General features: G+C 39.2%; 1 protein-coding gene across 1 annotated transcript in view; it reads left to right on the top strand.

Moving 5' to 3' along the window:
* Nucleotides 1-15,582, top strand: part of LOC131027784 (mitochondrial intermediate peptidase, mitochondrial) — a 200,883-nt gene that overhangs the window by 168,137 nt on the left and 17,164 nt on the right. The window contains exon 15 of the mRNA XM_057957872.2: nucleotides 5,336-5,471. Coding sequence (XP_057813855.2) covers nucleotides 5,336-5,471 — 136 coding nt within the window. The remainder of the gene's footprint in view (nucleotides 1-5,335; nucleotides 5,472-15,582) is intronic.

The following is a 15,582-nucleotide window of genomic DNA, read 5'->3' as shown; positions in this document are numbered from 1 at the left end:
AGCCAAAGCTAGGCGACACTCCAAATTTGATGCTATCTAGAGAGGTCCATATGTCATCACCAGTTGCAAGGAGGCCAATGCATTTCATCTCTCCAGGCTTGATGGCAAAGTTCTTCCAATCCCGGTGAATGGGATTCATCTCAAGCCCTATTTCTAAAGAGGGTGTTGATGACTATGTAAATATTAAACTAGAAGTTGTTTTGCTTTCATAAATGCTTGTGCACCTGCCGCATCCTTCTTAACAGGGTGTGCGCTCTAGTTTCCAGTTTCCCTCCAAGTGATGGTGCACACATGTTTTGGGTCTTTTCAATGACTTAGTGCCCAATGGATGCTCAAGGCTTCTGGACTTCATGCTTAGCGGCCAAGCATCCCGCAGAAATCGCCAAAAATGTTGTCATTTTATGACACCAATGGTCCATCAGTGAGAACCGATCAGAGATATGTTCCATGGACCAGCACTGCCCCAATTGATCAAGAGAAAAGCAATGGAATTATGAAGAGTGAAGTGTTTTCTTGTTTGGAGGAAGTTCCTCCCTTAGCCTTTTCTCTCTTCCCCGGATTTCCAAAACCCTGAGGTTCAGAAGTTCCTTCCTTTGCTTCCTTTTCTCTCTAGTTCCCGGAACCCCGGAACCTTGAGGTTCCAAAGTTCTTTCTTTAGCCCCTTTTTCCAGTTTCTCGGAACTCCGGAACCCCAAGGTTTCGAAGTTCCTTGCTGTCTCTTCTTCTGTTCCCCGGAACTCCGAAACCTTGAGGTTCCGAAGTTCCCTCCTTGCCTTTTTTCCCCTTCCCCGGAACTCTGGAACCCCAAGGTTCTGAAGTTCCTTTCTTGCCTTCTCTCCTGCTCTTCTGAACTCCGGAATCCCGAGGTTCCAACGTTCTTTTCTCTTAGTCTCCTTCCCCTTCCTCGGAACTCTAGAACACCGAGGTTTCGAGGTTCTTTCCCTTGTCTCCTTCTCTCTTTCCCGGAACTCCGGAACCTTGAGGTTCCGAGGTTCATTCCTTGTCTTCCTCCCTTCGGGAACCCGAGTTTCCAAAGTCTTCAGACTTCCTTTCGGCTTGCAATACTTCCAAATGGCGTGATCAACACTCAAAGCTTTATATGCTCCGACGACTCTTGTGACTTGTGCACCTCTGTTGTGGAACTAGAGCCATAGGGGTGCATCTAATGATTTTTACAGGATTTCCATCAAGAGAGGTACAGGGCCATGCTTATTGTGGTTACTTGTGTCATGCCTGCATGCTCTAACTTTGGAATGTCAGTCAATCCACCTTCTAGAAGTACCTTTCTTCTTAGGATTGCATTTTCAGGGTATGGCCAGATTGCTTGCATGTACACAATGTCAGCTGCATGCACTTCCTTGCATTCCCTGACTGACATTTCCCTGCACACACAAGGGTCATGATCTCTCTTATGCAACCATTTTCTATATAAGGCTGTTAAGCCTCATTGTAAAGAGTTCTCTCCTTGTTGGCTTGAGCTATTCTATGCTCTTTCGCTTCTCTTGTATTTATCTTACATTTTTGCAACTGTAAGTTTGGCCATTGCCCTTTGAATGAATTGAAATTACCATTCTTGCCTTCCTTCAACTTATGCATGTTGTGTATGTTTCCTTACCTTCATCATAGGTGTATGTTTTGTGGCTCTTCTCTCATATCTGTTGTGTTAATTTATTTCTGAGTGTGACTTGTGGGAAATCTTCTCCCCTTTGACATTTAGCAAATTCTAACCTCTATACATGCATTGGGGTCACTCATGCAACTGAAGTTTGTGCATCTCTTGGGTATTTCAGTTGATTCTTTGTGCCATTTCGGGTGGGGAGAGAAACATCTCTTATCTTGGTGCATCACCTCCTTTCATTTTAAGCATTTCTTTCTTCCCTTTTCCTCTGCAAGCTGTTAGGATAGGCTTAGGAGTAAGTTTTGAAGTGTTCAGTTGGTTCAATGCCTGCACTTGGATTGAGAAGGAAGCCGATCTTCTCCGGAGACTCAACCCCCTTGCGCAAGGTCCCACACTTCAGGGTTGTTTCCATGTTTCACGAGGTTGCTGAGTTGATAGCTTAGCAAGGGTGCAAGCTTTTGTGACAACAGGTACATTACATAAGCATCGGCATATGAGGATGTGGCACTACTTTCATCTTCTTGCGCAGGGAGGGGATTAGTCGCTTAGTGAACCACCTCTTCTTCAACCCGTCGGCTGGCTGGTTCTCCATCTTGTTCAACAGTTCTTTGAGCCTATGATTGTAAGCGCATACACTCTCATTTTTACCTTGCTTGGTATCATAGATTTTTGCTTCAATCTTGTTGTCATCCCTCAAGAGTTTGAACTCCTCAAATGCTTTCTTTAGATTAGTCTATCTCACCTTGTGCTGAGCGTCAAGGTCTGTGTACCAGTCAATGGTAATCCCCCAAAGGGTGGCGGGAAATGCCTTTAGCCAGTAGTCCTTGTCATCTTGGCCATTCGCCTCCCATATTGTTATACATGTCTTGCAATGACGTACGGGATCCTTTGATTCATCCCTTGAAAATCTACTGAGTTTTCACTTCTCCTGGGTGTTCATCATTGTTTTTGCTTGGAAGGTACTGAAGGAGTCTGCAGTTCAAGCCCCCTTATTCTTGGTTCCTCGGTAAGGGACAAGTTCTCGCAAATTGGTTTCTCACCTACTTATCCCTTTGTGTCCCAAACTTGGGGGATTGTTTCGACCGCTACATACTAGTGCTTTCCTTGCACTCTCCGCCACGCACGCATCCTCTACATGTCCACCTCCAGCGTCCCCAACACTCTAGGTACTTCCAGGTGTGTCGGACCTAGGTTGACTGCTCAGACCACCACGTTCCAGTGCTTTCCTTTCACTCTCAGCCAGCATCCCATACACGTCCACGTCCAGCGTCCCAACACTCCGGATACTTCTGGGCTTTGACTCATCCCTGTGCTCCCTCCAACCGAGGTTCAGCAGATCACCTAATTGCTTGGTCTTGACTGCCTTGTGGCCTTTTCTCACTTCTATTGGGGTCTATAGGCATGGATCACTCAAGATTGACCCGACTTCTTTTAAGGGAACGTTGCCAAAATGTTTACCTCTACAACTGATAAATTAAATACAGGAAATAGTAATGTAAATGACAATACATACCAGACACAACAGTAAAATATATCTTTATTCACACATGCAATTATTATTGAGAAGAAGACCAAAGATGGTTGGTCAAGGATTACAATTCACCCGACTATACCGTACTACCTTGGCGGTACACAACATATTTAAAGGGCCCGACGGTTGCCGAGAGGAACACAACCATCAACCAACTGACACATTAACTACCCGAGAGTGACAACCCATTTAATACAATTAATTAATACATTGGCTGATAACAAATATTATCAAACATAACAATAGGTAATTTATGCCGACTACACAATTTATTTTTAATTGAGTTGGGTCTCAAATAATGAGCCAAAGTTGTGAAAAAAATTGGCAGTAGGAACCAGCTCGGATTGGCATACTCTATGAGAGCCAAATTATTGCACTTTTTCACGATATTTTCCTCTTTGGTTGAGAGTGAGGTAAGCTTTGTTAGCTCCTACTGGAGTTGAATTGAGGAAAATTCAAGTTTTAATATTAATGGGATTAAACCTGTGTGTGTTTTAAGTCATCTTAACATGATCTCCATGAGTAGTCATTTCACTAATGTCAGAAACTAAATTTGAGGAGATTCATGAAGCATTTTGAAAATTTCACATAGAAGATTGAGTTTTTCATTTTAGGACAATTTTCATAATGAGCTTGGAACTGTTTATAGAGAATTCAAAAAATAAAAATCATCAGAAAATGCTTTTAAACTCCTAGACTGTGAATAAATTTGTAACTATGTGGGAAAACTATTAGGTTGAAACTTAAGCAATAAAATTCCACCTTCTTTAGCATAATTGGGGTCTGCACAAAATATACCTGCATTGTGTAGTTGTATAAGTGAAAAATGCAGCCGCTTTAGTTATTTTAGACATATCTATATAGGCTGCAGTATATCAAGAGTCTTGCATAGGCTTGGTCAAATTGTCAACTTATATATTTTTTTTCTTGGAGTTGGAAACTTGTGGCACCAATGTGAAACTAATTTTAGACCTGTTTTCTGATTAGTCTCATTATTAAGATAATGGTTTGACCCATGTTGTGGTAGATGAAGCTCATGGTTTTGTGATCTATATTTCTTCTTAATCATAATTAATATAGATACTATAGCTTTACTTGGTGGGTTTACACTTGTTATTTATCTGTAGATAAAGAGGTAGAGAGTAATGGTTTGATGGAAGTGGAATCCAGGATCCAATTATTAGTTTAGATTAAAAACAGTGATAGGCTGCTGATTCAAAAATTAAAACTACAGATTTTAGGTGGGTGGAAAAAGACCTGCACTGTAAGGCTATGTGCTGTTGGGTTTCTATACGTGGCCTGTATTTTCAAAAATCAACACTGTCACACATCATTTAGACATATCCTGAATGCTTAAATTGTATATATTATTAAATACTGTATTTATACCATTGCACAGGCTAATCTTTGGGAGATTGAAGCTAGTTTAAATTTTAATAATTAATTCACAGTGTGTTTATGAAAATTGAAGGATCAGTTTTACCAGTTTGGCTGGTGACCCAGTGAGCTGCCTGATTCCCAGGTTGTTAAAGGCAAAATAAGGCTGCTGGCTAAGTCTAGGCCAAATTCTTGAAAAGATCATGTTCTTGTAAAATATTTTTATATTGTGCTTTAATTGAAGTTCTAGTCCAAGTGTAAAATAAGCTTGCTGAATTTGTGTTGAGTCCAAGTCTTGTAATTATGGTACGTATAATAGAGCAATCACCACTGTACATAACTTTTAATAGCTAATTATATGCCAGTGGCGAACTCTTATGATTTAAGGTGTCTCCTACTATAGTATAGTCAAGCTTATGTAGGTGTAACTATACCCATATATAAGTATCATATAATTGTCTGACATAGCTATACTTTTATGTGTCATTTAAGAGGCCCACAGCTTGCTAAGATTGTTTAGAGGCTGCTCAAGAAGATTTTCTTGCTGGTGTAATGGCCAGCATGAGTTATGTTCATGAAGCTGTTTCGTTTTGCAGCTTTGCATTTATCTCTGCAATTTTTTCTCTCTTTGCTTTGCAGTTGCTGAGAGCTCAATTTCTTTTTTCTTGTTCTGGTATTTCAGCAGGTGATGATAAATTTATGTGATACTTCTACTTGTGTAATAGTTTTGTGGCTATTTTTTATCCAGAAGAATAATTTTTTCTGCAATCTCGTAGTTTTCACTGACAGAAATCAGTTTTTTAAATCAGGTACTTTGCTTGGGACTACAGGGTGCTAAAACAATTTGCAAAACATTATTCAACAGGGGATACAATACCAGAGGAACTAGTTTTATCTATGAACAAAGCAAGAAAAATGTTTGCAGCAACAGATCTACAGCGTCAGGTGCATTTATTTATGTTACTTGAAAGTGGCGTGAGGGATAAGAATTTGTCAAAGTAAAATTATCAGAGAGAAACTCTATATTAAAGAAATAAATTTTTGAGATCCCATAAATGTTGTAGCTGAGTTTTGTTTATGTTTAGAAGTTTGAAGCTATTCAAGAGTAATCAAAACTTACATTACTCTAAGAGATAATTGCAAATGGGGAGGGCACGGCTCTGTCCAACAAGATAGATAATATTTAAAGATACCTTTATCAAAATATAACACAATAGTGAAAGCAAGTTTGTGGCCTAGGTGTGCTTTTTACCTTGCTAGTCCTAGTCATCATTATAGCAACTGAATTGTTCGTAGTTGATCAATTATGTTCATATATGGTTAATTATGTATATATCTCTAAACTTCATGGACTGGGAAAAATGGAACATCCATGCAAGAGTGGGGACATGTAGTTGTTTATTATTTTTCTGGACACTTGGCAATGTTGTTTTTAAGGAGCATTGATTAAGGAGTTACATTGGAAAAGTTGTACTTGAACATGTGGAATAAAGTGGAAGAGAATGTATGATGGTTATGACAATATGTAAAAGTATGAGAGAATCTATAACAACTTATGGTTCTTATGATGGATTGCATGACTCATAAGGTGTGTGAGATGTGTAAGGGTTACAATATTAGATGTCTCCCCATTGTGAGGTTTGTGAGAACTTTTTACATGGCATTTTGGGACAATGTTTGGGCCCGTGGCATTGTTGTATGGTAGCTTTTCGAGCCTCCTAAAGCCTACATATTGAGGGCTTGGGATGGGGGTTTTATCATGTAGGATGGAAGGCTACGCTATTAGAATGATGGTATTGTTGTATGGTGGCTTTTGGAGCCTCGAGCCTACATATTGAGGGCTTGGGATGGGGGGTTTATTAGGCAAGTAATTGGTAAAATATTGAATGATCAAACGATCATTTATAGAGAGTTACAAGATTGATGTTTCCATTATTAAACAATCGATAACATAAGCAAAATTAGAAACATCTAATATTTACAATAGAATACAAAATTGACCATTAAATAATAAATAACTAAGATATTATTCTAATAGCCTCCCTTAATGGTCACTTTGTTTACTACACCAAGTTGCCTTTTGAACTTAACAAACTTATCTGGATTCAGAGACTTGGTGAGGATATTTGCAGTCTAATCTTTAGTAGGAACATACAACAAATCCACAAATCCATCTTCAACAAGCTTACGGATGAAGTGACAATGAAGCTTAACATGCTTGGTTTGCTCATGGAAGACTAAATTTTTGGCAAGTTTGAGCACCCATTGATTGTCACAGAAGAGGGGTGTAGGACCTGCTTGAGACATCTGGATGTCTGAAAGCATCCTTTGAAGCCAAACTACCTCACAAGCTGCTTTGATTGATCCTCTATATTCAACTTCTGTCAAGGAAAGAGCTATGACTTGTTGCTTCTTACGGGTCTAAGTGACAACACCTGTACCCAAACTGAAGACATACCCTGATGTGGACTTTATGTCATCAACAGAGCCCACTCAGTCCAAATCTATGAAACCGATGAGTTTGGGATCTTTGTTTTGTCCATAGAGGATATCAAAATCTGAAGCACCCTTGACATAGCGTAGGATCCACATCGCTGTAGCCCAATGATCTGATGTACTAGTTGTCATGAAGCAAGATATGTAACTCTTTGCATAGCTCAGATTAGGTCTAGTGGCGGTGAGATATATTAAACTGCCCACTAGTTGCTTGAAATTAGATTCATTCTCAACTGGAGAATCGGATTTGGTTGACAACTTCAGGTTTTTCTCCATAGGTGTAGATGCAAGTTTGCAGTCCTACATTAAGAACTTATCTAGCAGAGCCTTGGCATATTTAGACAGAGAGATGAAGATGCCATGATATTGCTGCCAAACCTCGACACCTAGGTAGTAGTGCAGAATCCCAAGGTCGATCATGTCAAAAGATTGGCATAAATTCAACTTGATTCTCTGAATCAAAGATGCCCAATTGCTAGTGATGATCAGATCATCAACATATATAACCAGAAGGATGATATCATTGCCAGTGGTCTTGACAAATAGATTTGCGTCAGAAAGACTCCTCTGGAAACTCTGTTTTGTGAGGTACTTATACATTTCCATGTACCATGTCCCCGGAGCCTATTTCAGGCCATAGAGTGCTTTCACTAGTTTGAGTACCTGGTGTTCTTTTCCAACAATCTTGAATCCAGGAGGTTGTGTCATGTAGACGTCTTCCCGAAACTCACCATTCAGGAAGGCACTCTTGACATCCATTTGATGGACCTTCCAGCCACATTGAGCTGCCATGGCTAGGACTAATCTGATGGTGCTCATCTTTGCTGTCAAAGCAAAGGTCTCCTCGTACTCAAGCCCTTTTCGTTGAGAGAAGCCCTTGGCAATGAGACGAGCCTTGTACTTATCCACATTACCATCAGCCATGTATTTGACCTTATAGACCCATTTGCATCCAATGGGTTTCTTCCCTGGAGAAAGATTTGACAGAACCCGTGTTATTCTTCAGCAAGCTATGGTGCTTAATTGCCATAGCTTGTTCCCACTTAGGTATCCCTTTCGCTTGTGTGTATGTTTGAGGTTCATATATACTATGAATGTTGGCCATTAGAGCAAAATTGATAGAATCAGGTTGTTTGCTCTTTTTCTGAGTAGTTCTACCGTCAATGAGCTCATAATCATGAAGATCAGCAATCATCTTAGCCCACCATTTAGGCTGGAGAGTAGAACTGCCAACATTAGATGCAGGAGGTGCAATAGGATTAGGTTCGTCAAACAGAAGATTGGATGAATCCTGAGGAAAATCAGGTGGTGCAGCTGCATGTCTAGGTGATCCTGCAGGAGAAGGGATCGGTGTAGGTGCGGGAACTGAAACAACTGAAGCCCTCCCATTAGATGGACTTAATGGAAGACGGATACTGAAGTCTTGATCCTTGAAAGACTAATCCTCTAAATCCACAATTGGAGGAGAGAGCTGAAATGGCCCTCGTTCCTCATCGAAAACCACACCACGACTGAAGATGAGACAATCTGTCTCGATGTCAACTAGTCGGTAGGCTTTGTGATCATCATTGTAGCCGGTTAGCATTAGTTTCTAGCTCTTGGCATCCAACTTGGTGCGTTTAGCATCAAGGATCCAGACAAAGGCAGTGGAGCCAAAAACCTTTAGGTGACTGATTCTTGGCTTGCAGCTTGACCAGGCCTCTTCTGGAGTCTTCTTACAGCCATACTAGGAGACCGATACAGAAGATAGACAACAGTGTGAATTGCTTTAGCCCAAAATTTCTTTGGAACACTCTTTTGTTCAAGCATAGATCGAGCCATTTCGGTAATTGTGTGGTTTCTCCGCTCAATGACACCGTTTTGCTGAGGGGTGTAAGGTGTAGTGAGTTGGCGCTTTATGCCATGTTGTTCACAGAAATGGGAGAAGGCAGAAGAACATAATTCTCCCCCATTATCAGACCGAGGAGTAACAATATGTTGACCCCCTCTTTCTTGCTTTCCACGTTGTGTTGGTTTAGGGTTTTGGCAGTCATGCGGCAATTTTTGAGCTTTCAGTGCCCCAATCTCAGTTTTGAATTGATCATGGCCAAGGTGCAATTAGGGTTTAAATTTTGAATATGATCAAATGTTTTAATTTTCAAAAATGTCAAAATTGTCAATATGATCCTAAGTTTTGCCTAAGTCTACGGGTTGCAATAGTTTTAAATTGAGCGTAAATATGTCAAAGTGTTGCAAATTGGGGTTATTTTTGTGCTAGAGCGTCAAGAGTATTTGTAAGGGTCATTTTCCTGCTATTATGAGGTAAATTAAGTCAGATTTGCACATTGTCCTGATGGACCCTTAATTTCCCCTAGTTAAAATGTCGAAAGTACCGATAATTTGACAAGTCTGGGCATTTTTAGTGTGAAAATCATCATAGTCCCGATGGGAAATGTTTTTCCCCATGAAATTAAGGCTTAAAAATGAGTTGTCGCAATGGAGGATGTTTTTTCACTGAGCTTTGAAGGCATAAATGGACTTTGTCTCAATGGAGCATGATTTTCCACTACATATTTTGGGGAGAAAGGTTGATTTTAATGATAAAATGGTCTGAGTCCTGATGAGGTGCGTTTTTTGCCTCAAGGATTGACTTTTGGGGGAAAATCCTGATGCATCAGGTTTCTCAACCACAATTGTCTCGATGGACCACATTTTTCCACTAGAGGTAAAAATGACTAAGTGCTACAATTTGTCCAGATGAGGTTCGAATTTCCCCATGGAAAATGAAGGATGCGAAGTTAAGTGTGGACAAAATTGCCTTGTCTCGATGAAGTGTGTTTTTCCCTTGGATGAATTTGTGAAGTTTTAATGCAATTTTTTTTGTCCAGATGGAGTTCGAATTTCCCTTGGAGGCTATTATGATGAGTTTTGACAATTTTTTATATGTCTCGATGAGGATCGTTTTTCTCCAAAACTTAATTTGCGGACAAAGTTGATGAAATGAATAAAATTTTTGTGTCCAGATAGGGATCGACTTTCCCCAAAATGAGATTTTTGGAAAAATGCAAGTGAAGTGATCAATTTTATGTGTCCAGATGGACCACGTTTTTCCCCAAGGGCCTTATGTGATGAGTTATGATGAACTTTAATGCAAATTGTTGTCCCATTCATAGTTGAACTACTCGCGACTCGGCTCGACTCGCCAAGCCCTTGGGGAAAAAAACTCGAGGAAAACTCGGGGAAAACTCGGCAACGTAAAAACACGCTTAATTTCAATAAAAAATGGATTTTTTTGCAAAATTTAATGAGAAGATGCATCCAATGAGTCAATAAATGATAACACAAAAGAAACAAGCTGATTCTAGATATATTTAAATGCAGTGTGTCTACAAAATCGCATCCTCGTGAGGAATGCTGATGGCTGGAAGCAAAATAGTAATAGTTTTTGTAAAACCAAAAGTAAATACATCAGTAAATAGTTTTTTCTGCGAGTTAAAGTCAGAAAAACTCGCAGAGCTCAAAAACTCGTAGAAATTAGACATCAGAAATTAGACTTAACTCTTTCAAAAAATTAGACATCAGAAAAATCTTTCAAGGTTTGGAGGGGTGTATTCAAACTTAAACATCAGAAATTAGACTTATATACACCATTTTCTAAGCGTTTTCAGACCTGGGGTATACCTTTTGAGCCTCAAATTTATTATTTTCGCCTAAGGACAGGTCCCAGGACTGCACTCGTATCCTTTTTATTAAATAAGAATTGAGATTAGTTTTAATTAAGTAATTGAAGTTTAACTTCAAATTATATATATATATATATATATATATATATATATTTGTTGCATTCTAATAGTCTGTTTTGCAAGACAGTGATCCCTAACTAGTAGGGACATTACATGGAGGCAATGAGAACCACAAATGCATACAAAATCCAAACAAAACCACCACACTTCAATGATTTATACTCAAATCTGCAGCATATAGACGACAATTCTCAAAAATCTCTCTCTTACAAATGAGAGGCAATGGGGTATATATAGAGTCTCAAATAGAATCAAGGGCCAAGATTCACTTAGAATCAAGGGCCAAGATCATGCCAACAATGCCCTAAATTTGCCCTAATTAGGGTTTACATAAAAAAGGAATCACCAAAAGGAAACCCAATGGGATGACACCTAGTCATCAATTAGGGAATCTTCTAGAAGATTTCGGCCTACATCCCTCTCTAGCAGAATATTCCAAGAATCTGACCAAGATTGAGTTAAGATCCTCCATGGTAATGATGAGTAAAGCCTCCTATTTCGCATCTATCACATCCAACGCATTTGAGAAAGAATCAAGGGTATCGTCTCAATCTAGGATAAGCTTCTGCAAACTATTGATGTGAACCACAAGAGAAACCAAATCATCCATCAGACTCTTCTTCAAAGATTCTAACTGATTGAAGTTTGAACTTCATGTTTTCTTTCAATTCTTCTAAGTGTAAACTGTTGGAAGCATGGATATCCATCCCCAACAACTCATCAATAGATGTAAGGATCTTAGATTGAATCTCTTGGATCAATCCTTCCATCTTTGCACAATCTTGTCTTGCATGATCATAGGTGGACTTCCTCATAGCCAAGGAACAATACCATCCCTGAAAATCATATACATCACCTGCATGTACAACTCCCTCTTGGATCAATGTGGCCATCGGGATTCGCTTCAATGCCTTGAGATGAGGAATTGTCTTCTCTTGCACTAGTTGGAAATCATACCAAACTCCTTCCAAATACTGTATCTTGAATATGAGGATTGACGATTTGTCAAATGCTTGGACAAATTGAGCTATGAAATCATCTGCATGTTTTGCAACATCCTCAATCCACTTTCCAACCTCCAAATGTGTATTCTTTGCTGCCTCATAATCAAAGGGAAATCCACAATCAATAGCAATAGGTGAGACAAAAGTAGGATCCTTAGGCCTTTGGGAATTCATACCTTCAATGTACTCCTTGAGTCTCCTGTTTTCATTTTCAAGTATCTCTTTCTTCTCAATTGTCCTATCCAATCATGCCTTGATTGCCTTGACCGTATCATCAAGTTCTTGGAATTCCTGCTTCTTCGTAGTAGGTTCAAGGTCAATCGTAGTGATCTGATAATCCATGGGAGTGACAACATCTTTGGTCTTATCACCCATCAAGACAACCACTTGTGCAATACACACACTTGTATCATCTCTAGCAATTTTAGAAAATATCTAGCCCTCTTCTACTCGTTTTCTTTTCTTGGCTTGGCTAAGAAATCATCAATGTCTTTTATGGGTTGTGCCTCTATCGTCTTCTTCTTTTCCATGCCCAGCACCAACCAATCGAGAATGTTGGAAATTTCCATCCCATCTTCAAGGATCATATCATGATCAAGTCCTCTCAAAGCAAAAATGACATCATCATTTGTTTCTTTGTCCTTGGTCAAATCGACCACATTGTTGCCCAAGCTAACCTCCAACTGGACAGTGGGAGATCCCAGCTACTCTTTATCTTCATTCGGTGGTGTCGATTGTGCCGTAGCATGCAACTCCTAATAATTCTCTGGTAGGATTTCCGTATTAGAACCCTGTTCTGACTCTGTGTGCCTCTCAGGCATATCATTCTCTTTCATTGATGAGGAACTCACAATGGATAGAGGGGTGTCAAACTTGTGTTTCTTCTTCTTTGATTATTGGCTAACAGTCTCCCTGTGTTTTGCTTGTGATTCTCCAGGCATGCCCTTCCTTCTCTTGGGAGCTTGACTTGTCTCATCATCATGTGTCCTTACATTACTGATTGTCCTTTCATCATCATCGAGGGAAGGCTCCTCGTCTTTCATCTTCTCATAGGTAAAGGTGACATTCATTTGTCTCAACTTATTGACGTACTTGTCACCCATTTACTAGAGTATTCATTTACTTCTCTCATAAGCACATTCAAATCCACCACCTTAGGCTGCATCCAATTGGGCAATAAGATAGTTTTGTTCAACTCATTGTTGTGCTGCGGATGAGTATGATCACTATCATCATGCACCTGATTAAGAATGGAGAAGAAATTACACTTCCTCATGAAGTCCACTGACATTCGAGACCACATTCTCTTCCTAACTACGAGCTCATCCATAAGATTAGCCCAATAGTCCTCAATGTCAATCTTATGTATAAACTTTTCTCCCTTGATTTCACAAAATTTTTTAATGGATCAAATCAATTCCTCCACTTATAAGTTCCAAGGTGATAAAATTCAAGTTCCTCAATAACTAAACTCACTGCAGCTGCGGTGTGGCATACCTCCAAAGTCTTCCCAAGTACAACTGGGAGAGTTATTCCTGTTCTACGCTTCCCCTTTTAGATAAAATCAAACTCCAAAAGTTGTCTCACTACCTCAAGTAGAATCATCTTGTCAGTCGGTTACTGTTGACGTGTATTTTGTACACGATCATACACAGAATAAAATACCCAAAGGCATCTTATCCTCTCTTGAATAAAGTCTCTAACTGCTGAAGATTTCGCAAGAAGGATCAGTTAGGATGACTCCAATGTTCTGGTTAGTAGGGTCTCTACGTGTGGATAAGCTCCAGCGGTATGATGTGATTTGCTGTGTTCTTAAGGGGCCTTACACTCCGAAAGTCTTACTAAACTAAAGAAGCTTTTCAAAAAAATAACAAAAGGATAGGGTTTGCAAGAGGTCTAATCTAATTTAACCCTAAGAATGACTTCATGTGGACAAGACTTGGCAAGATTCTACCAACTTCAATATTGCCATAAAGTAACAACTCAATTGAAATTGATGCGATCTTCTAAGGTAACAAATGATTTTCAACGCATCAAAGATCAAAGACACTACCACGAAGGTACATATCCAAGATACAATAACGATTGAAGGTTAAGTGATTCGAGTATTTCCAGTTGACCACGCAAGGCGTTCCTACAATCAGCAAGAAGCTAGTGGTTTGGATTACGAATCCTACCAAAGATCAAGTCCAACACTTCGTCCTTCGAATTAACACACTACTTTGATTGAGAAATGATTCAAGGAAAATGAACAACCATGAAGATAACCAAGAGAATTGCAACAAAACACCATAACTTCAATATTTCATTGATTCCAAAGTCATCATGTACAACAATTGCTTGAATTCCTTTCCCCAAACTCAATCTTGCTACAAAAGTAAATTGCTTCTAAACTCTAATCTCTCTAATACATCAAACTCTCTCTCTAATCTCTTCACTATCTCTATTACAAATGAAATGAAAATGAGGGTATAAATAGCATCCTTAATACAATTAGAAGGCTTAGATCAATTCAAGATCAATGGCCAAGATTCAACAATGAAAACCCTAATTAGGGTTTGTTACAACCATTACATAACATTTAATGCTCGACCAATGAAATAATTGTATTGCTTGGACACATGTCCTCTCTGGAAAAATCGACCAATGGATAGCCAGGGTAGGTACATCGGAGTTTGTGCCACCTTGCATGAGTTAGGTTCATTGAATCTGGAAATGCTGAGGTGGACCACACTGACTGAATGAGCGATGACTAGGATGCCACCTCATTTGACACTTGGAACTTGGTAGATATTCAACTTGATGTTGTTGAGAAGCTAGCTTTAATTAATTCATCTGGTACCATCTGCTTCTTCAACGAATCCTTGTTCCAACTTCTTTCGTCCTTGATGTGCAGGATGATTGATGTACCTCGCTTGGAATACTGAATTGGAGAAGGTCGCCCTTATCTTGATGATGCTAGATCGAAGAAGGTCGTCCTTGTCCTTGCTTGATCTTCCTTGATGAGACCGTCCTTGATCTGGCTTGATTTTCCTTGAGAAGATCTCCATTTGATGCCTACACAACATTTCAAAATTAGTAACTAGATTTTGCAATATAGAACATAGATTAGATTAAATTTTAGGAAACTTCATGATAAGTCTTTGAGTTATCATTTCCTAAATAACGATTGAGCTATTGAAATTCAAAATTTCAAAATTCAAAACTTGAGCTAATGACGATCAACGTTCAAAATTTAAAATAGTAAAGCCATATCGCCATACCTCACTAGAGAGCTAACTCTAGAATGCAAAATAAAGGAATTCGCCTAGGCAAAATTAACGTTAGAAGCCTTCAACGTGATCTTCAAACAAATGTCCTTCTTATCAACTTCGCCACCCTTGGAGTCTTTGATGTGGTCTTCGCCTTAATTCAAACTTCAAGTTCGCACTTCCTTGGATAATACTTCGCACCTCCTTGCTTGAAATGAAATTCGCACCACCTTGAATACAATTCGCACCTCCTCTTGAATGATAATTTCGCACCACCTTTGGATACTCCAAATCGCACTTGAGTGTGGTTGATAAAATGATAATGTGAAAATGAAAATCTTCACCTCCTTTTATAAGCGCTCATACCACAATTACCTTGAGGCCGACTAGGTAAAAATAAGGTAATTAAAACGATTTTTTAATAAATAATAAAGGCCGACTTTCATAAACCAAGCGCTCCATTCAATTTTTTAATTAATTAATAATTAATTATTAAATGCCATCGTTTTTTAATTAATAAATT

The sequence above is a fragment of the Cryptomeria japonica genome, chromosome 4 (genome assembly GCF_030272615.1).
Source record: "Cryptomeria japonica chromosome 4, Sugi_1.0, whole genome shotgun sequence".
Classification (NCBI taxonomy): domain Eukaryota; kingdom Viridiplantae; phylum Streptophyta; class Pinopsida; order Cupressales; family Cupressaceae; genus Cryptomeria; species Cryptomeria japonica.
The sequence above is the reverse complement of the archived record's forward strand: the minus strand, read 5'-3'. Positions and strand labels throughout refer to the sequence as shown.